At 50.2% G+C, this 22,653-nt stretch overlaps 1 protein-coding gene across 3 annotated transcripts in view; it reads left to right on the forward strand.

The window, feature by feature from the left end:
• Positions 1–22,653, forward strand: part of HIVEP3 (HIVEP zinc finger 3) — a 250,826-nt gene that overhangs the window by 214,135 nt on the left and 14,038 nt on the right. For all 3 annotated transcript variants that reach the window (XM_041479337.1, XM_041479336.1, XM_041479338.1), the window contains one exon: positions 15,264–15,439. In XM_041479337.1, the coding sequence (XP_041335271.1) occupies positions 15,264–15,439 (176 nt within the window). The remainder of the gene's footprint in view (positions 1–15,263; positions 15,440–22,653) is intronic.

Genomic DNA, 22,653 nt, shown 5'->3' on the forward strand with positions numbered 1-22,653 from the left:
GGTTAGAAAATCCCTCTGACCTCATTGAGTCCACCTGGCACTGGTGGCTTTTAGGGGACAGGGGCTCCACCACTGCCCTGGACAGCTGTTCCCACTCTTTCCATGAAGAATTTATTCCTAATATCCAACCTGAACCTCCCCTGGCACAACTTGAGGCTGTTTCCTCTCCTCCTGTTACTCTGGGCTTTCTCTGCAAGCCAAACTTGCCCAAACCCACGTGCAGGTGGCCGCTGACCATGAAGGGGGACCAGGATCTCCTCATCCCTGTGGGTTATTGTGGCTGCCCTGGGAAGGGAAACTGAGGCAGCAGGGATGCAATGCCCTGGAACTGAGCTGCAATCCCCACAAACTGCTGGGACAGCTGGGACCCAGAGATTCCCAGGGACAGCCCCTCAGTGCCCCCAGCAGCTTCTCGGGGGACTTCCATATTTATTTTTCATCCTGTCCCCCTCCTCCAAAGCCTCCTGCACAAACCCAGGCGTGCTCTGCTCTCTGTGTGCTGCCTCTGCCAGGTTTCCATGGGAAACTTTCCAAATTCCTGGGAGAGAATTCCCTGCCGACGGTGTGTTTGCATCCATGCTCTGTGGAGTTTTTGGCTTTTAAATTAATTTCATTTTGATTTATTTAATAGTAAAATTTAATAATCAATAATGAAATAAATAGTGAAATAATTAATAGATTATTGAATTAATAATTTGTTTTAAATAGATTGTTTTTTAATTTTTTATTTTATTTTATTTTATTCTATTCTATTCTGTTCTATTTTATTCTATTTTTATTTAATTTAATTTGAATTTGAATTTTTAAAACTATAATTTATTCTATTTTTATTATAATTATATATTTTTTTGTTCCAGTTGGGATTAAATGTGTGAGATGGTATTTTTATATTTTATATTCTATATAATATAGAATAATATCAATATTATTAACATCATACTACTACTACTAATAATTTTATTAATATTATTATATACACAGAACCTTCTGCACAGCAATCAGTTAATGGACCAGCTAAAAACCAGCTAAAACTCTGCCCTGAGACAGAGTTGGGCTGTGTTTTATTGGGTTCAGCTGCAGGGAAATGCCTGGGAAAATGGCATTGTGGGTTTTCCAGGTTTTTCCTCCCTAATTGTGGTATGGAGCGTTCCTCAGTTCCCGGAGAAAAGCTGAGGGGGTTGAAGTGCAGGTCCTTTCCAGAGCTTTGGCTCTGCTCAGCTCCTCACACATCATCATCATCATCATCACCATCATCATCCCGGGAATGCAGCTCCAGCCCCGCGTCCCCGTGGCTTTTCCCTGGTAGATGAAGAGCAGGGAACAGCCAGATCCAGCAGGATCCAGCAGGATCCAGCTCCCCTGCCTGGGCTGCCCCAGCTTCTGCAGCAGCAGCAGTGGGAAGTTGGGGGAAATCAAGGGAAATTGAGGGAAATCGAGGGAAGTTGATGGAAATTGAGGGAATTCAAGGGAGATCAAGGGAAATTCAGGGAAATCGGGAAAATGAGGGAAACCATGGGATATTGAGGGAAATCGTAGGAAATCAAGGGAAATTGAGGGAAATTGGGAAAATGAGGGAAATCATGGGATATTGAGGGAAATCATGGGAAATCAAGGGAGGTTGAAGGAAATAAAAGGAAATCGAGAGAAATAGAGGGAAATTGAGGGAAATCGAGGCAAATCATGGGAAATCAAGGGAAGTTGACGGAAATTGAGGGAATTTGAGGGAAATTGAGAGAGATCAAGGAAATCAAGGAAATCCCAGCCGAATTCTATCTGCAGCTGGAAGTTGTGACTCCAGCTCCCAGGTGGGAAAGGGCACCCCCAGGCTGAGCCCCTGGAAAACCTGTGGGGGCTGGAACTTGGCTGGAGACCCTGTGGCTGATGGGGGATGGTCCTTAGGGATGTGGGATTTTGGACAGATTGGGAAGAGCCACCCAGGGGCTCTCAGGGCGGGGAGTGAGGTGCCAGCCTGGCAGGAATCCAGGCAAGTGCTCCTCTGGGACGGGTGATCCCAGCTTGTGCCCAGCCCTGCCTGTAGCCTCTGTGTCCAGGCCTGGATTGGGACTCACATTGTGACTGTACTAAAAGACCATCCTGGTGCTCATGGATTCAGCAGAACTGATGATTTAGGGCCTTCTTCCAGGTGTTCCACAACCCAGGTCATTCCTCTGTACCAGTGAGGATGAGTAGGGCTTAAAATCCCCATTCCCTTAGACCAGGTGAGAGCCTGAGGGGAAAAGCCCCCCCCCGGCTCACCTGGAATCTCTCTGGAAGATGATCTGGAATTTTGTAGGACAAAACTTTCTATCCTCCAGCTCCTGCTGTCCAAAGGGACTGATGGTATCTCAGGCCTCCCTGGGATCAGTCCTCATTTCCTCGCTTGGCTCTGACAGGAGGCAGGAAATGAGAAATAATTGAATCAGTTCCTACAAATTGGTTTGTCTTGGATCCAGTCTGAGGGATGGGGAAGGGCCTGGGTTGTGTCTGAGGCTCGGAGCATTTCTGTCTCCACCAGAGCAAGGTACAGAATTTCATCAATAATTACAGCCCCGGGTGCTGGGAGCAGGAGGAAGGTAGATGGGATGGGCTGCTCTGAGGTGATAATCCCAGCCCAATCCATCAGATCCTCTGGGGTATTGAGGGCTTGTAATAACCTGAGTGGCTTTGGGAATTCTGTCAGTGGTATTTATATCTGGAGATCAGAAATTCATCAGCCATCAATGCCCAGTGGTGATGAGGGCAAGAACAGAGCAGAAATTGATATTTTTTTTTGTACTTTGTGAGGATTTTTTTGTGGCTGGTTCTCAGGTTGTCTCTCCTGTGCCGTTGTAGAGTTTTGTTGCCTCAGGAAAAGAGGGATGGGGAAGCTGGGCTTGGTTTTGTTTGCTATGTTTCAATAGAGCCAGAGGCTGTTTGGCTCCCGTGCTGTGGAAATAAACCCGGCCTATCATTATTAATTATTGTAATTACATGTTAGGAGCTTTCCCTGGGGAATTGGGCCTTGCCTGGGGAGGTGTCAGACTTGTGGAACTGTTTGATTCCCCTCTGAATTCCAGCAGAGCCAAGGATGGATCCCAAAAGGATCAGCTGGTGGGGAGCTCCCAGGATGGTGCCAGTGAGGGCAGGGATGTGCTCCAGCCCCTCGGGAATTGCACATCCCCAGAAACCTCTGAGGGCTTGGCTGCTGCTGCCAGCCCCACCCTGGCAAGGGCTTGAGATCCCAAAGGGGGCCATTTCTCCTGGAAAATCATCCTGCTGCTCCTCACCAGGTTTTGCTGGAGCTTCTCCTGGAGCTCCTCCTGGAGCTTCTGGAGCTTCTCCTGGAGCATCTCCTGGAGCATCTCCTGAAGCATCTCCTGGAGCATCTCCTGGAGCTTCTGGAGCTTCTCCTGGAGCATCACCTGGAGCATCTCCTGAAGCTTCTCCTGGAGCTTCACCTGGAGCATCACCTGGAGCATCTCCTGAAGCTTCTCCTGGAGCTTCACCTGGAGCATCTCCTGGAGCTTCTCCTGGAGCTTCTGGAGCATCTCCTGGAGCTTCTCCTGGAGCTTCACCTGGAGCATCTCCTGGAGCTTCTCCTGGAGCTTCTCCTGGAGCTCCTCCTGGCACTGGCAGTGGGGTTGTCCAGGCTGGCTGGTGAAGGTGTCTGGGGATCCAGTGTTTGTGCTGAGGGAGTTGTTCCATCACATACAGGAACCAAGTTCACAACCCAAATCCCGCGAAATCCAGGCCCTTCCTGTTATAGCAGAGCGTCACGGGGCCGGCCCTTGGAGGGGGATTGGGGTATTGGCAGTAATAGGCAGGGCTTAGGATGTCCAGGCCATGGATGGGTATTCCTGGCACCGTGGAAAAGGAGAAATCCAATATTCCCTGTGGGGCTGGAGCTGCTGGAAGCTCTAAAATGTTTGGGTCTCTGTTGCTAAGGGACAAACGCTGGGGATAAACACAGATCCTGACCAGCACCCCTTGCCAAGCCCTGGGCCGCTCCGGGGTGGGTTCAGCCCCTTCTCAGAGAGGGACAATCCCCCAGGAGAGCTTCTCCAGCCTGTGCTGGTGGAGAGGAAGTTTTCCATCCTTTCATCATCTCAAAATGAGCTCCCGTGGAGCTCCCAAAGCTGAGGGAGCAGTGGGAGGGGAGAGGCAGGAGGTCACTGCCAGAGCATCCCGGCCAAATCTTCCAGCAAAACTTCCAGGAAGAGGAGCTGAGCCCCCAGGGGACAGGAGGGAAACAAAAGGATGTGACAAAGCAGACAGAGCCCAGAGGAGGGGTCCGGTCTGAGCCAGTTTTGTGGCTCATTTGTACAGAAAAATCAGTGTTTCCTATTCCATCCCTTAATAACAACAGGATCAGCATTGCTGGAGCTGGCTGAGGCTGAGGGGAAGCTGGAAGTGACCACAAATCCATGGATTACACCCCTGGGAGAAAGGAGTTGCAGTTTTTGAAGTTTACTTGAGTGAGGCAGCAGCACCAGGGAAATGCTTGTGGGTCATTTTAGGAAATACTTGACAAATTTGACACAAATTAGGGCTGGAAATTCCCTTCAGTCTCTGGGAGTACTTGGGGTATTTAAGGGGATCTCTGGCCAGACAGTGAGGAAACACAAGGATCCTGGAGGATCCATGGCCACCAGCACCAGTGAGCAGGAGCACTTGGTCAGGGGAGGGGTCTTCAAGTCCCTAATTTTATTAAAATAAGCTCTGATTCAAATAAATTCTATTCCAGTGCCGTGTTCTGTCACTCTGACTGCAGTTCATGTTGCACCCACTTCAATGAGTGCCAAAACGCTCCTCATTCCCCCTTGCAGGGATTAGAAACATTCATGATAAAATGCATATGTTGATGTTAAAAAATTAATATAAATTTGGAAATATCACATCACTTAGAATCATGGAATGGTGTGGGTTGGAAGGGAACTTTAATCTCACCCAGTCCCATGGGCAGGGACACCTCCCACTGTCCCAGGTGCTCCAGCCTGGCCTTGGGCACTGCCAGGGATCCAGGGGCAGCCTCAGCTGCTCTGGCAATTCCAGCCCACCACCCTCACAGAGAGGAATTCCTCTCCAATATCCCCTCAAAATCCATTCTCCACCAGCTTAAAGACCATTCCCTGTGTCCTGTCCCTCCATCCTTGTCCCCAGTCCCTCTGCAGCTCTCCTGGAGCCCCTTCAGGCCCTGCAAGGGCTCTGAGCTCTCCCTGGAGCCTTCTCCTCTCCAGGGGAGCACCCCCAGCTCTCCCAGCCTGGCTCCAGAGGGGCTCCAGCCCTGCAGCAGCTCTGGGACCTCCTGTGGATTTGTTTCCATAACTGACCTCAATCCTGAACAATTTCTTCAGGAAATTTAGGATCTCTCCAGGGTAACAAGTGCTACAGAGGCCCTGAAGTGAGAGCCTGCAGGGAGGGCAGAGTGCTGGGAATAAAGCCTGGAATAAGGCCAGGAGTAAAAGGCAGGATGAGTGACAGAGGGACAAGAGCAGCCTGGAATTAAACAAATTTAATTTGCCAGCAGTGGCCTTGAGGAGCAGTCAGAGCACCGGGAGCAAGGGCTGCAGAGGAGCTGTGTGGAGAGCCAGGCGTGGCCGTGTCACCCCCAGTCATTGCTGTCACCCCTCTGGAAGGTGGCCAATCCATCCTGGGGGGGCACAGAACTGCAGTGAGACCCGTCATCTGTGGGGATTTCTGTGCCAGACTTCCCCTATGAATATTTTATGAATCAGCTGGATGAGTCGCTGGTTGTTTTTTTCCTTTTTTTATCTTGTGTTTTATTCTGTTTCTGTTTGATCTTCCAAGGCAGCTGCTGGAGCAGTGCCCAGGGCTGAGGGTGAGTTCTCAAATATGAACTTTTGTGCCTTGTCCAACCTGTCTGACTGCTGCTGAGGAGGCAAAACCACCACAAAGAAAAGGAAAAAGATGGAATTAAATGTGCTGGGAATGTGATTGTGGAAGAAATCTGGTTTGGAGGAACTGGATTACACTGAGAAATTACCAGTGAACAGAGCAGGTGTTGGCACAGCTGGACACTGTAAGCATAAGGACAATACAGAGATATTTAACACAATCACAAATTAAAGATCTGGTATTAAATCTGAATGTTTTTAAACAAAGCACATTTGTTGGACTTTCATAGCATGTGGAAGCATGCTTCATTCACATAAGATCATTTTATGACATTGTAGTGTAGCTGCATCTATGTTTAGCTAAATGATTAACTTCAAAAATATAGCTATGATGCAGCTATTATAAAATAAAAAATATAATAATATCTAATATATGTAAAATATATTAAAATATTTCGTAATAATGTTTACATATTTATTATAAATATATTTATTTATAACATAAGTATATATTATAATAATATAGAAAATAGATAAAATATATATAGATATACATAATGCATATTTATTATAAAATATATTATATTTATAACATAATATATATTATAGTATATATAAAGTATATATTTAAAAATATTTAAAAATATCTTTTGTAATAATATATATTTATATATTTATAAACATATTATTATAATATATATTTTAAAATATATCTTTGATGCTACAGCTATTAATTGCTATAGCAATTAATCACAGCTATGTGTAGCTATGATTAATTTCAAAAATGCATTAGTCCAGAGTTATTATCAGCTTAGTCTGACAATGTACAATTTTGCAGTTTTGATTTATCCTCAAAACATCCAAAAACCATCAAAAATGTGCCTGCAGAGGTGGAGGCAGCCACTGTCACCCCCCCTGGCATTGCAAATCCTGCAGCAGCTCTTTGCTGCATTTCTTCTTCCCTCCTCCTGTCCCTGTGGTGTTGGATTTGGGGTTAATTTGGGTTTGGGGGCTCTGCAGGGGCTGCGTGAGGAGTTTCGGTTCAGTTTGGGTTTTGGGGCTCTGCAGGAGTTTGGGTTCAGTTTGGTTTTGGGGCCCTGCAGGAATTTGGGTTCAGTTCAGGTTTTGGGGCCCTGCAGGAGCTCTCTGGTCGTTGTGTGGCATCATCTGGGGACAGGGACACTCAGCCCAGCCCTCAGACAGAGGCTGGGGAAGCTCCTGCATTGCCTGTCTGCTCCCAAAATTGGGTTTAATGGGGGAAGCCCAGCAGGGACTAATTAGTGGGTGCACACAATCAGTGCAGCCCCGCGTTTCTTCACGCTCTGGTGGCTGAGGCTGAGCACCTGTCAGGGACAGCACGCTCACCCTGCACTGAAATCCTCTCACCTTGCCCTGCACTTGCATTTTTCCTGCCTGCTCCCCTCTGATTGCATTTGAGCCAGGTTTGCAGTCTGGGCCACTGTGGGGCTGCCCGTGTTTTGTGGGGTTTTGTGCTCGTGCAGTGGCTGGCAGTGCCAGTTAAATGATTTCAGCATGGAGATGACAATTAAATGATTTCAGCACGGGGAGGATGGAGCAGCCCTAATGAGCAGAGCTGTAATTCCACCTCTGTTAGAGCAGAAGGTGCCACAACCCCAAACTGAATCAGTCCTCTGCTCAGGCATGACGCTGACAGGAGGAACATGGAACTGGTTTTGGTTTTTTTCTGCTTTTGCAGCTTTCCATCCTCACCCAGCCCTTGCTGGCTCTGTTTGGGTTCATTGCACTCAGGGTCCCTCCTGGACACCCCACACCCCTGCAGGGGCGGCTCCAGGGTCAGGGAGCAGGAAGAGGATCAGGGATCAGGAACAGGATCAGGAAGAGGAGCAGGGATCAGGAGCAGGATCAGGGATCAGGAGCAGGATCAGGAACAGGATCAGGAATCAGGAGCAGGATCAGGAGCAGGATCAGGGATCAGGGATCAGGTATCAGGCATAGGGATCAGGAAGAGGATAAGGGATCAGGCACAGGATTAGGGATCAGACACAGCTGAGGGATCAGGGATCAGGCACAGGGATCAGGGATCAGGAACAGCTCCTCTGGAGCAGCTCCTGCACTCACAGATCCTCCAACCACAATGCTCCTCCAAACCAAAATGGAGAAATGCCATTAAAAGTCCTTCTCTTCCTGTGTTTTTACCCCAGGAAAAGCTCCTTGTGTGGGTTTGGGCTGTTGGTGGATGTTTTCTGTGATTTCACCTCCTCTGGAGGCAGCCCTGTGTGTGACAGAGGTGGCAGTGCTTTGTGGGTGGGTTTACAGCTGCAGGCAGTGTCCAGGGAGGTGCTTTAGAGGCTGAACGTTCATTAAATCCTCACATTTGTGCAGGGGACACCTCCTCTAGGACATTGTCCATCTTCCTTTCACGATGAGCTGAAATTTTCCACTCCTTGGCTTCGCTCTGCAGCTCCCAGGATAATTGTCCATAAAAACCTCTCCCCATCCTGACCATGCCATGCCCTTTTCCAGACCATCACCCCATCCCTGGACCTTTTCCTGTCTGTCCTTCAGCACAACCATTCACTTTTTGTGTGCTTTCCTCCCAAATCCACCTCTCCATCCACCCCCTTCACCACAGAGCTTGGTCCTCTCCCAGTCTTTATGGTTTGCTGGCACCATTTGGATTTTGAAGTGGGAAAAAAAAACCCAAACAGCCCTGAACACAGTGATGGGAGCACATCAGGAGAGATTTCCGTGGCCCCACCCTGTCCTGGTGTTCTGCCTGCTCCAGGGCAATGCTCCAGGCAGCAATTCCTGTGGGGTTTCCCAGTGAAATATGGACTCTGCCCATGCCCACGTTTGTAGGGAAGCTGGAAAATCATTGATCTGCTTCTGGGCAGTGCCATGGCCACCCCTGGCCATGGTTCAGAGGAGCTGGATGTCCCTCTGAGCCCCAGTGCCACCGAGGCCGTGCTGGCAGAGCTGTGGGCACAAGGAGAACGCTGTGGGGACACTCCCACTTCATTGTTCCCAGAGAAATGTGGAAAACTGCCTTAGGTAGAGTCTGAGCTGTGGGGACCCACCAGGGACAGGATAAAAAGCAGAAGGGGTCACTTGGGCCTGGGTGATAATTTTTGGTTTGGGTTTTTTGCTTTTTGGGGTTTTTTGTTGGTTCTTTTTTGTTGGTTTTTTGGGTTTTTTGTTTGGTTGGTTGTTGTTGTTTGTTTGGGGGGTTTTTTTGTTTGGTTTCGGTTTTTTTGTTTTGGTTTTTGTTTTTTTGGGTTTTTTTTTGCAGTGCCATAAAATTCCTCCTCCTCCTCCTATCTGTGCTTGAATTCCCACAGAGAGGCAGTGAGCAGGATGCATTTATCCCATTCATTCATGGATTTAGGGTTTCTTGCTGGGTTTTGCAGTCGTGGTGCAGAAGGAGAGGGAACAGTAGAGCTGCCACCTTGGGTACCCCAAGAGCAGATTTTAGGTTGTGAGAATCCCTTGGGAAGCCATCCTGAAGGGCACAGGAGTCCAGGAGGGCTGGACATCCTCCAGGAGGGGAGTCCAGGAATTCAGGAAGTTTGGACATCCTTCAGAGGAAAATCCCAGGAGTGCAAAAAGGCTGGACATCCTTCAGAGGGAAATTCAGGAGTCCAGGAGGGCTGGACATCCTTCAGGAGAGAAATCCTCATTGAGGGCACAGTGATGGTGACAGCCACCCCTTCACCTCGTGGCTGTGTCCCCAATGGTGACAGTCACCCCTTCACCCCATGGGTGACCCTGATAGTGACAGTCACCCCTTCATCCATGGGTTGTCTCCAATGGTGACAATCACCCCTTCACTGTGTGGCTGTGTCCCCCATGGTGACAGTCACCCCTGCACCCCATGGCTGTGTCCCTGAAGGTGGCAGTCACCCCTTCACCCCGCTGATGTGTCCCCAGTGGTGACAGTCACCCCTTCACTGTCTGGGTGTGTCCCCAATGGTGACAGTCACCCCTGCACCCCATGTCTGTGTCCCCAGTGGTGACAGTCACCCCTGCACCCCATGTCTGTGTCCCCAGTGGTGACAGTCACCCCTGCACCCCATGTCTGTGTCCCCAGTGGTGACAGTCACCCCTGCACCCCGTGGGGTGTCCCTGGTGCTGGGGCTCCCCCAGCTGCCACCCTCCCCTGCAGTTTCCCAGGAGAGCAGCCGGTTCTGACAATCACCCCTGCACTGTGTGGCTGTGTCCCCCATGGTGACAGCCACCCCTTCACCCCATGGCTGTGTCCCCCGTGGTGACAGTCACCCCTGCACCCCATGTCTGTGTCCCCAGTGGTGACAGTCACCCCTTCACTGTCTAGGTGTGTCCCCAATGGTGACAGTCACCCCTTCACCTCATGGCTGTGTTCCCAGTGGTGACAGTCACCCCTGCACCCCATGTCTGTGTCCCCAGTGGTGACAGTCACCCCTGCACCCCATGTCTGTGTCCCCAGTGGTGACAGTCACCCCTGCACCCCGTGGGGTGTCCCTGGTGCTGGGGCTCCCCCAGCTGCCACCCTCCCCTGCAGTTTCCCAGGAGAGCAGCCGGTTCTGGCTGTAAGGATCCTTTGTTCCAGCCAGGGAAAAGCAGATCTTGTGCCAGCTCCTCCCAGGTCCCTACCCAGCTTTGTTGTACTGCTCTGGAATTGCCTTGCTGTGTCCCTGAAGGTGGCAGTCACCCCTTCACCCCGCTGATGTGTCCCCAGTGGTGACAGTCACCCCTTCACTGTCTGGGTGTGTCCCCAATGGTGACAGTCACCCCTGCACCCCATGTCTGTGTCCCCAGTGGTGACAGTCACCCCTGCACCCCGTGGGGTGTCCCTGGTGCTGGGGCTCCCCCAGCTGCCACCCTCCCCTGCAGTTTCCCAGGAGAGCAGCCGGTTCTGGCTGTAAGGATCCTTTGTTCCAGCCAGGGAAAAGCAGATCTTGTGCCAGCTCCTCCCAGGTCCCTACCCAGCTTTGTTGTACTGCTCTGGAATTGCCTTGTTTGTCTGGGTGCAACATCCCTGTCTGGAAAATTGGGATGCTGGAGTGGTTCATGGTGCTTTTAGAGACCTGGAAATGCCATTGTCTGATGTGGGCTTTGTAAAGGAATCCTTCTGATTGCCCTGCTGGAGCTTGGGGACATCTCAGGGTGAGTGTCTGGCCTTGAGGACACACCTGTGTGTGACATCCTCAGCCCCAGGGGTTCCACGGGAAGAGCTGAGGAATTCTGCTGCACACTCAGCTTCAGAGTGGTCATCTCTGTACCAGGGAGCTGTGAGGGAGGCAATTAATGAGAAGTAATTAGTGGCACTGTGGGAGTTGCACATTTATCCCTGATCTGGCAAATTTTGCAGGAGACATAAAGCAGAAATGAGATCAGTTAATCCCAGAGCAGCCTGTCAGGAATCCCAAGGATTTAGCCAAGACAGATGAGTGGGCAGCCTGGTAACAGATGAAATATGCCATCAACAAACCCAAAATCTGACACCAAAGGCAAAAACTCCAGAGCTGGACTCGGTTCACTTGCCAGGGAACCAAACCCAGCAGCTCCGGACAGGGATCAGATTTCCCATTCCTCTTCCTGTACACCCAAAATCCAAAAAGCAAACAAGGGATTTTATCAAATGTCAAAACCAGTTGAGGAAATACTTCTTCAGTTGCTGTGAAAGCCTCCAGGGGTGTTCTTTGATAGAGCATCGAGCTTCAAATAATGAAAATTCACAGAATTAAGGCTAATTTTAAAAATTTTAATAATTAAAATGTAACCACTGTGCCCAGGCTGCGACCAGCAAGGTCACATCAGCAAAGCCTTTACAGGGCAGGGTAAAATCCTGGCAGAATTAAAAAAAAAAACCTTGAAAAAGGAAGCAAAGAGGGAAGGGGTGATTCAGGCCAGCTGTGAGCAATGAGTCCCCCAGAAACCTGCTCTGCCTCCCTGCCTGCCAACCACCAAACTTCCTTCCCCGCTGGCTGTCCAAGGGTTTATCCTGTGGTTTCCAGCCACATGGAGATTTTGGATGTGGCTCACAGCACTGAGGGGAAGAAAAAAGAAGTGTTTGTGGCTAAAAATGATGGTCAGGAATTTGTAACAGCCCATCCTGAGAACTGAACCTCCTCCAGGCTGCGAGGCAGCGAATGCTTCACGGGTTTGGGTTTCAGCTGGAGGGAAGGAGCTGAGACAAAGCCTCCTCCAGGTTTGTGTTTTCCCATTGCTGGCTTTCCTGTGCTCCTGACAGGGATTTTGGGCCCATTCTGGGGCTGTCAGGTCTCTGGTGCTGCCGAGGTGACACCAGCCCTGCCGAGGCTGTGCCATCTCCTGCTCTGACGGGTTTGCAGTGCTGGCCCCAAATCTGCCAGCAGGACACACCAAAGAACCTTTCCAAAATGCATAAAAGAGCTGCATTTTGATTTCTGTATGTGTGTTTGAAAGGACTGTTCCCTAAATCAGTGTCTGGGCTCGTGATGGTCATTAACCCCCGCGTTCCCAATCATTCCAGCGTGGAGGGGAGCGTGGCACTGCAGGGCTGGGAGCTGCTGAGGATGGGATCAGGAATTCCTCAGGGCTCTGGAAGACAAGCCCAGATTGCTGCCACAAACCCAGCTGTGGCTATCCCTAGGATCTGCTTGCAGCAAACCTCATGGAGCAGGGAAAGTCCTGTGCCCTGTGGGGGTAAATCTTCACACAGAGTGAGCTGTGCCTGATTTGTCTTTCTGATGTAAATCATATGGGCACAGGAGCAGGGAAACTAGATCACACTGAAGGAATTATGTCCATAAATCTATTGCAGCGCTCAGAGCAGGCAGATGGCATCTGCAGAGCCCTCTCTGGGTTATGGCACCGTCACCTCCTGCTGTCTTCCCCTTTGGTTTGGTGCTCCTTGAGAGGAACTTGCTTTTCCTCTCTCTCCCCTCTCCCTGCCTGTTTTCCACGTGGTCTCGGGGAGCTGTGGGGGAATATCTGTGCTGAAGCCTGGCAGAGTGTCAGATGAAGTGCAATGCCTAATTCCAGATTCAATCACATGTCTGTTTTAATGCAGCCTGATGGCTTTAATGAGGCTGAGCAAGGAACACACAAACATTTCCATGGGAGGGGGGAATTAAGGGCAGTACAAGTACAAGGCTGATAAAGGAGCAATTGCAGGTTTGAAATGGCCAGGTGGTTCCCAGCACACTGACAGGCAGGAAGGAGGCAGAGGAGGAAGCCTGCAGCACAAACCTGAACAAAAAAAAAAAAAAAAAAATCAGGATTCTTGATTCCTTTTGCTCCTTCTGATGCTTTAACATTGCCTGAGCAAAGAAGGGACATGAACCATCCCTGAGATTCCTGATTCCTTTTGCTCCTTCTGATGCAAAGAAGGGACATGAACCATCCCTGACAAACCTGAGCCCTGGAATCCTCTAGGGCTAAATGGAGATAACTGGGCATACTGGGATGGAGACTGGGGCACTGTGGGAGCTCTCCAGGCACCAGCTCAGTCCTCTCTGGACAGATAATGAGAATCTTGTGATGATGGCTTTTGATGTTGTATTTTTTTAGGGTTTTTTTCAGGGGTTTTGGATCATTGGGAATGGCATGATGGGGTGGTCTTGCTGTGATTTCAGTCACAGCAGATAAAATGAAGTCTTTGGGCCACCAGGTGACCCTGGTGATGATCCAGAGAACTCCTGCTGATGCTGAAGGACAGAAACACAAACTGTTGAACATCACAGCCTGGTTTGTGCTACTGGTGCAGACTGGGGCTGTCTGAACATCCAGTTTTTCTCTCTTTCCTCAAATCCATGTCCAAAGCTGAACCCGTGAGCTCAGCCCTGAACTCAGGAGCAGCTCAGCCCCCTCTGAGCACCTCCCACAGCTCTGCACAGAGCCAAGGGGCTCAGGCAGGACTGGGAAGGGTTCAGGCCCAGCTCACTTCTTCCTGCAGTCAGGAGGATCAGCCTGAATTTCAGCTGCAGCTCCCCCAGACACCCCCACAGAGCTGGAACTGCCTGGACTTTTCCTGAGGGAAAGGAGCAAAGTGTGGGGGAGATCCAGGGGTCCCTGCAGTGGGACCCCCCCACTTCCAACCCCACCCTAGAGGCAGCTGGGAGGGGTTTCCGTGGGTGCAGGCTGTGCCATTCCCATCCTCTCAATTTTGGCCTGGTCTTTGTGTGGTTTTTTTAGTCAGTTTTAAATGACCCTTGTTTTTCTACATTATAAATACATAAGTTTTAGTATTTATTATATATTCACTTACTGAAGTGCTCAATCCCTTCCAGTGCAGCTGTTTCTGTTCAAGTTTCTCCTCAGTCTGGCTGCTGTTTTCTCACCCTTCTGGTTTGGAATAGGCTTCACTGGGAAGGCACTAAAACCTGAGTGATGGTGTTGGATGCCTTTGGATCTCCTATTAAGAGGCTTTAGACAGCCTGATTTTTCCAGGGTGGATGTTTGGAGATTTCTGAAGACCAGATTTAATTCCTCCTGGGTAGAAAAATGACTTGCAAGAAGTGCCATGCTTCAAAAATTTGGCCTCTTTAAGATCTGAGGGGAGCAATTTGGTGTTACCTTATTCTTCTTGTGCTGCAAGTACAGGAAATTGCAGCCTTCATTTGCTGAGCAGCAGGAGGCTGAAAGATTTGTCTCAGTCTTATAAGGGTTTTTCAACCCCCCCATCCTGCAGCCTTCCCCATGCACTAATGCCTGGACAGAAAATCAAATCTGTAATGGGAAGGAAGGATGACCAATCTCATTCTCTTGGGTAAACCTAAATCGTGATCCTGTGCCAAAGATAAAAGAGCCTGGAGTCTGCAGTGTTTACATTTAGTGGTAGCACAATTTATTTATTTTAAAAAAGGATGTTTTCTTCTCTTTGTGTCCATTCTGGGTGTCTCATTCAGGCTGTGCAGGGCTCACAGGAGGGCTCGTGGCATTGCTGACATCTCAGGTGGCTCTCGCTGCAGCCTGGCTGGTGGGAGGTTGGGAGGTTGTGTCGCAGGAGCTTTGGCTGGGATGTTTTCCCAGCACCCTGCAGAGGCAGACTGGGCATGGTTTAAATGGCAGGGAGTGAGAGGCAGCCGGGCTGGGCTGGGCTGGGCCAAACTCTGTCCAGCCTGGCCTGGCCAAGCCCTGTCCAGCCTGGCCTGGGTGCCTCGGTCTGTGGTTGAGGATAGGGCACACCAGCACAGTGGGGTGTCCCCGTGACCAGCTCAGCTTTGGGCTCTCGGTGGTCACAGAGCAGCAGATTCAGGACATGAGAACATCCTGGACGTGTCTGGAGGCAGCTGGGCACGAGCTTTGGGTGATAATTCACATTTAGCCTAATTACCCAGAGCTACCAAACAGCAACCAAGACCTGTGGTGTCAATAACACTCTGAACTAACCCAGCAAAGTTGTGACTTCTTCTGTTGAGGTGGGAATCTTCTTTTTTTTTTCTTTTTTTTTTTTTTCCCCTTTATCACACCACCTGTTGCTCATAGGTACAAATCAAACGAAGAGTATGTGTATGTGCGAGGCCGTGGAAGAGGGAAGTATGTTTGTGAGGAGTGTGGAATTCGCTGCAAGAAACCCAGCATGCTGAAGAAACACATTCGCACGCACACAGACGTCAGGCCGTACGTCTGCAAGTACTGTAACTTTGCTTTTAAAACCAAAGGTAAGCCACAGCCAGCTCCCAGCTCCTCTGCTCAGGGCGGTGGCACTGCCAGCCTGCTGGGGGCACCGGCAAAGGGCGAGGGAAGGCATTCCCAGGGGCTGCCAGAGCCCTGGAGTTGGAGGGAGGGGGATGAGGGAGTTGGAAATTGGTTGGTGTTTCCACAAGAGGAGCAGCTCTGCCTTAAGCCAAGCTGCAGCAGAGCATCCCTGCCATCCTCCTTGTGCTTCTCCAAGGGAAAAATCCTGAAATGCAAGCTTCTCTGGCAGGGCTTTCTGGGCAAAACCACCCCAGAGTGAGAGCAGGAGCTCCAGGCTCCTGGCTGAGCTCCTGGATCCAGGCTCTGGGGGGCTTCTCCTGCTGCTGCTCTCCAGGTCTGCCCATTCTCATCCTCTGCAATTGCATGTGGCTTCCACATTCTCTGTATCACATCAATGGACCTTTTCCCTAAAGGCCTCCATGCCAGGACATCGAGCCACCAATGCCACCAGGTGTGCTCTGCCATGGCCTCAGCGAGGGTGTCAGTGAGCACTGGCAGGAGCCTGCAAAACACAGGCAAAATAAAAGTCCGTTCCAAGAGAAATGGGGAATGGGACCTTCCAAATGGGCCAGAGGTGCCTTTAACTTCTTGTAGGGGTCTGGCTCTGTGGGTTGGACAAAGCTCTGGTGGCAGCAACTCTTGGGATAAGGCAGCAGCAAGTGTGGGGCTGGGATTCTTGGTTACAGCTTGTCAGGGACACTGAGCTCAGGGAGCCTTTGGACAATGCTTTTGGGCACATCGGGGGTCTTTGGGGGTTGTCCCAGGCAGGAGCTGGACTGGGTGATCCTTGTGGGTCCTTTCCAGCTCAGGATGTTCCAAAACACCCGTGGTGTGTAGCTCCATCAGGGTCAGAGGGTGACACAGCTGGGAGGGCTCAGAAGCCCAGGAGGAGACAGTGTCACCCAGGCAGTGGCACAGCGTGGCTGTGGGGAGGGCACAGCGTGCTGCGTGCTCTGTGGCACCTGTGCTGGCCCAGAGGGACAGAGCAGGACAAGGGAAGTGACTCAGGGCGGGCAGTGCCTGGAGCTGGTGGCTTTGCTGGGAAGGCTGGCGGGGATTTCTGGGTGCCAACGTGCTGGGGGTCACTGGCACTGGGGCAGAACGGGAAGTGATACCAGGTTTGAGGCCAGATTCTCATGCTGCACATCCCAGCGACGGTTCTTCCTCTCCCTCCCATCCTGGAGCTGTTTCTGATTCATTTCCTTTCTCGTCTCCTCTTGCTTTTACTTCGTTCCGAGGTTTCCCTTGGAGAGCTGAGCCCGCTCAGCCTCTCCCATCACCTCACCTCACTCCCACCATGCTTCTGTGGGGCTTTTGCCCAGGATGATGGCATCAAACCATCCTCTCCACCACCTCTCTGGCTGCTTTGCTCTTCATCTCTGCTCCCTTGAAGGTCACGATCTGTCAGCTCTGGCTGCACATGGCAAACAGACACTTCCCTTCTTCTGCTTGGCATGGGCAAGGGAGCATGGAAATGCTTCCTTCCACGGAACAAAAATCATCAACACTCTGTTGGGATTTGAGTGGCAAAGTACCCGTTTGCCCAAGGGTGCATGGAATGGGCAGGACTCCCCTGGATTGGGGATTTACGGATAAATGATTGCATGATAGTGACTTGGAATTGCATGAGAACGGCTCTTTGCTGGGAGGGGTGAAGGGCAGAGCCTGGGGCGTGCTCAGACTGCCCAAAAATGGGACAAAAGCTCGTTGGGGGGGGACAAGGAGATCTGGAGGGGTTGGGACAGGTGAAGGGCAGAGCCTGGAGTGGGCTCAGAAATGGGAGAAAAACTGTTTGAGGGGCACAAAAAACTCTTGAAGAGTTGGGAGGGATGAAGGGCAGAGCCCTGGGGCATACTCAGACTGTCCAAAAATGGGACAAAAGCTGGTTGGGGGGCACAAGGAGCTCTGGAAGAGCTGGGAGGGATGAAGGGCAGAGCCCTGGGGCACGCTCAGACTGCCCAGAAATGGGAGAAAATCTCTCTGGGAGCTCTGGAAGAATGGGGAAAAGCTCTGTGTGTGTTGACAAAAGCATCAGCTGGTGATGGAGAGTCATTACCAACTAAGAAACTCTCATCGGCCGGTGATGGAGAGTTATTACCAACCAGAGTTTGAGACCGCTTAAAAAATCACCAGCAAGGGCAGGAAGAAAATCCAATTTTTTTGCTCATGCCCCTGCCGGTGATTTCTAAAAGCAATTTCAAACTCCTGTTCATAACAGGTGAGCCGGAGGAGCAGGGGGTGCAGAGCTGGTGTTTCCCGGCTGGTTTGGGGGGGTTTGTCCGGGCCTGGCTCCTCCCTGGGCTGGCTGGGGTTGGCAGTGCAGAACTGCAGCTCTCCCTCCTGCCGGGCTGCGCTTGCACAAACACGGAGCTTTTTTAGAAATCAGCTTTCCAGAGTTAATTTTAGCCTTCAGCATCAGCTCCGGGGGGAGGTCTGTGGAGCTGGCTTCGTTTTGGCTGGGCTAGATCTCTCCAGCATGATCTAATGCTCTAAACTCTCCAGTAGGCTGGAAGCAGTTAAATGGGATTTTATTATTATTATTGTATTTAATGAGGAGCTTTATCTGGTTAAAATGTACCTCACCCCCCACCCCTCCCACTCTAGAAAATCCATGTCTGTGTTCCAAGAACTGGGAAAACTTTTGCAACAGAAAATGCTATAAATATTTCCCCTTATTCACTAATTGTCTGCTTTTTGTGTCTTTCTGTCACTGGAAGCAAAGCTGTTCCTTTGGCTTAGAGAACTGTGGGGAAAATTTATTTTTTTATTATTTTAAAGCAAATCCATGAGGGTTTGGTTTTTTTTTTTTTTTTTTTTTTTTTTGTGTTTGTGTGCTCACTTAGCTGATGGGAACAACAGCCTTGGAAATTTGGTTTGTAGAGATTTGTTTGATTTGGTGTTTCTGGAGCAGATCTAAAGGTGCCTCTTTAATGAGGTGTGTCTCCTTCCACTGCAGTGGAGCTTTGTGACTGTGGCCTCCAAGAGGGTCTTTAAAGGAGGTTCAGCAGCTTCTGCATTGTTTTCTGGGCAGGAAGGAAATAAGAAAAAGCTGTTTTCCCTTTCAGGAAGGTCGGGGAGAGCTTTTCCCTTCCCCTCTCTCGCTGCTGCTCGGGGTCAGCTGGGATGAGGGGCAGTGCTGGCACATGAATTCCCTTTTCCAGTTATTTTCTATCCTCCTTCAGACCCACATCACCCTCTCACAGGCTCCTGATTGCTTCCAGTGTCCTCAGAAATTCTGGACAAAATGTTTGGAACAGCTCTGAGTGCTGCTGCTGCCTCTGCCTGGAGGTCAGGAGGGACGAGGAGTTCCACTTTAATTTAAAGGGAGCTGAGGAATGGACACGGTCCTGCTGGCTGGAGACACCCATTTCACACTCTGTGCCACTCACACTTCCCAGAATCCAGACTGCTCAGCCAGAGCCTTCAATAAATTCATTTTCAGTTCCTTAAATCAGCCCCTGACAGCACTGAGGGAGCTGCACATGCGAATATATAAAATATATTAAATTAAATGTATTAAATGCATTCCCCCCAGCCCTTAAAGGGCTGCAGAGTTTGTTGTTATTGCAGCTCCAGCAGCCTGAGTCTCCTCTGGAAAGCACAGCTGGCAGAAAAGTCCAGCAGAATTCCCTGCTGGGAGAGCAGGGCACAAGGATGGGCACATCCCCAAAATACCCCAAGGGCCCTTGGAGGGCTGAGCATCCCTGGGTGCTGTCCCTGTGCTCCTGGGACATCACAGACATCCCCTGGGATGGGGACAGAGTCATCCCCAGGGATTTCCTGCCTGGACATCTCATGGGATGTGAGGCAGGAACAGAAATGTCCCAGTGGTGCAGCCAGGAGATGAAACACTGAGCAAAGGGCCCTGGAGCTCTCCAGGCAAAGGGAAAAAATCCAGGAATCAGGGCTGGAAGCAAAGGACTGGTGACCTCCAGGGAAATATTCACTGGTGTTTTCTGGAGCCAGCGTAGCCATTAAAGCCTCAGCCTCACTGGAAATTCTGCTCATTTGGAAATCTGCAAATCCTGGGTACCTTTCTGGAATATCAGCTTTTGGCTGTATAGGGCTGGTCCAGGAGGTGGCTGATATTTTATGGCCTGTGTGGATACAGGCAGGCTGCATGTGCAAATTCACTCCTTTAATCCATATGTCAATAAGGATAAAAAATAATTGATTTTTTAAAAGATTGAAGTCCTCTGCCCAATGAATTCTGTAAATGAAAGCTTTCCTCCTCACAAAGTCTCACCTGGGGACATCAGCTCCACAACAAGACCTAAATCAAGGCCTGTGCATTATTTAAATCCTTTTTCAAACATAAAACCTGTTTCAAGGATTTCTTTGGGACACAGAGTATCAGTTATGGCTGGTTCTCTGTGTGAGGGCATCCTCCAGCAAAATCACAGAATCCAGAATGGTTTGGGATGAAAGGAGCCTGCTGCTCTCCTTGCAAGTGCTTTCCAAAGAGGAATGTGACAATTGTTAATCCTGTGAAGCTCTGGCTGTTTGTGTCACAGTGCTGCCTCCTGCACTCGATCATTTGTTGGATTTTTTTGTTGTTGTTGTTGTTGCTGCTGAATTGATCAGATTTAACAGCAGAAATAGAAAGGATCATCCCCAGCACAGACAGGATCATTTTCCCAGGAATCTCAGTGCTTCAGCTCCCTACGTTCTGCTTTAACTCCTTAAAAATACGATAATGGCTCTTCCATAAAAAAAGAAAAATTAATTTCCCTCATGAAATTTAACTGGGAAATCACTTCTAGTCCCTATTAAGCTGCTTTAGGTGCTTTTAGAAGGCTCCAGTCACAGCTTTCCCCAAACAACCCAGGCGTTTAAGCTGCTCTAAGTCCCAGTAAGACCTCCCAGCATGGGCAGAGCTGAGGCAGCTGGAGCACATAGTTCTGGGCAGGCGTAATGGGAGCTGTGCTCACACTGCCCCTGCTCCTCCTGTGGGCTCACCATTCCCAGGAATTCCTGAGGGATTTTTTAAATATAGCCAGTTGGTTTCAAATCTGGGAGCTTTTTGGTAAACAATCCCCAATAAGGAGCACTTACCTGCTTAGGGTTCAGTGAAATTCCTCTGCTATTTAAATCCAGCTCCCTGCTGCTCTCTCTTGCTCCCTCAAAGATGTTTTTCCACGGTTTCCAAGGAAGCAATGCTGTGTGGTTTTATTTTCTTTTTTTTCTTTTTTTTTTTTTCTTTTTTTTTTTTTTTTTTTTTTTTTTAACTTGGGAGCCAGAATTCTGCAAGGCAACAAGTAGCTGTGAGTCTTCCCTGGTAGGATTGAGATCCAGCTCCCAGTTAGGCAAAATGGTGTTGGTTTTACTGGAAATCTGCCGAGCCTTTAATCCTGCCAGCATTAATTAAGGGGTCTAAAAAAACACAAACTGGAAGAAGAGCCCTGATCAGATAAATATCCTTGTCCTGCAGATTGCTCCCAGGATGATCACTCAGCTTCTCAGCCCAGGGAAAGGAGCCTCCAGCTTTTAATTTCCTTAAAGCACTGCAGAGGGGGCAGAAGAGGATCTGTCCTGCTGAGCCTCCCTTCCCTACAAGGATGCAGCATCCCTGTTTTGTTGGGATTTCTCCAACAAAATGTGCACCCAGAGCTTTGCAGGAGGATCTTGGCCAGGAGCTTTACCTGGGGGAGGAAGGCAGAGACAGAGCAGAGGGAAAAGGAGTTGGAGGGGAAAGAAACAAAGCTTGGGATGAGTTGGTCCTTTGGGGTTTGGGGTGAATTTGTTGGCACTGGGGGCTGGCAGTGCCTGGGCTGGGAAAGAAGGGCAGCAGCCACACACTGCCCTGCCCAGGGACAGAAAACAGGACAGCAGGTGACACTGGTGGCTCCTGGCACATCCTGTCAACCCCAGCAGCTGCTGAGCCCCAGCAGAGGGGCAGGAGGGCTCTGGGAGCCCTGCAGGTCCTGCAGCTGCACAGGGACACACTGGTGTGTCCAGCCAGCTGGCCTTGGGACACCAGAGGTGGCCACGGTGGCCTTGGGACACCTGAGGTGGCCACGGTGGCCTTGGGGCACCTGAGGTGGCCACGGTGGCCTCAGAGCACCACTGAGGACCTGAGAGCAAAGCCTGGCACTGAACAGCTCCCTCTCCTCTCGTTGGGAATTCCTGCTGCTCCCTCCTGGGCTGAGTCTCCCTCCTGGTGTTTCCAGGGCTGGCTGTTGGTGGCACAGAGGATTTATGGGCTGGTTTGGGGGCACCAGAACACCTGGGGATGTCCCCTCCCCACTCAGCTGGATCCCCACGAAGCCCCTGCTCACAGCAGGCACTGCTGGTTTTGTGTTTGCTGCCCTTGGAGGGGCTCCAGGCAGGATTTTGGCTGAGCAGGGATGGGGCAGTGCTGGCTGGGAGGTGGGGGCTGGACAGGCAGCACACTGACTCAGTCTGTGCTCTTGCTGCTTCTCATTTCCAACATGAAATTCCAGCTCCATGAGGCCACAGCTGGGACTGTGGATGGGATTTTTTTTCATTTTCAGGCCATGGTGATTCACTGGGAGCAGAGGTGTCTGTGAGAACACACTCCTGGCTCACGGGGTGGGTTTGGGGCCACAACAAAACCTGTGCTTTGGGTGGGGAAAGAGGCTCTGGTTTGGAGCAGGGAGCTGAGCCAGGCTGGCCCCATCCTCACACCTGAGTGTCCTGACCAGGAGGCTCAGGGCAGTTAAACATGAGGCTTAAAAAGAATCAGTCTCTCTTGTTTGGAGCTGTTTTGCTGCATTCAAGTTATTAAACATCCCTGTATCCACGTCCAGGTTCTGTGCCACGTACAGAGGGATATAGAGTCAGCCTTTGTCTCTCGTGGTGTTTCCTGCTGGAACTGCTCCATTTTGTATTAAATGGGCTGAAATAAATAATTCATGGGCTAAGGAGAAATCAAGGTGGCAGCTGGGTGGTTGTGGCACTCTCTGACTGGCAAGGGCACCACGGGTAATGCTCTGCTCCAGTGAATAGTGGCTTTTTTATCCCTGATACCCAGAGCAGCAGCAGGAGAGGCTCAGAGAGGCCCCCTGTGCTCCCCCAGCTCAGGGACTGGGAACTTTGCACTGCACGACCTCAGCCCTCCCTGGAGGATGTAATAAAGTGAGAGAATACTGGTTTTCCTTTTTTTTTTTTTTTTTTTTTTTTTTTTTTTTTTTTTTTTTTGGGGGAAAAAAAAAAG

The sequence above is a fragment of the Pyrgilauda ruficollis genome, unplaced genomic scaffold (assembly GCF_017590135.1).
Source record: "Pyrgilauda ruficollis isolate IOZ18807 unplaced genomic scaffold, ASM1759013v1 scaffold48, whole genome shotgun sequence".
NCBI lineage: Eukaryota > Metazoa > Chordata > Aves > Passeriformes > Passeridae > Pyrgilauda > Pyrgilauda ruficollis.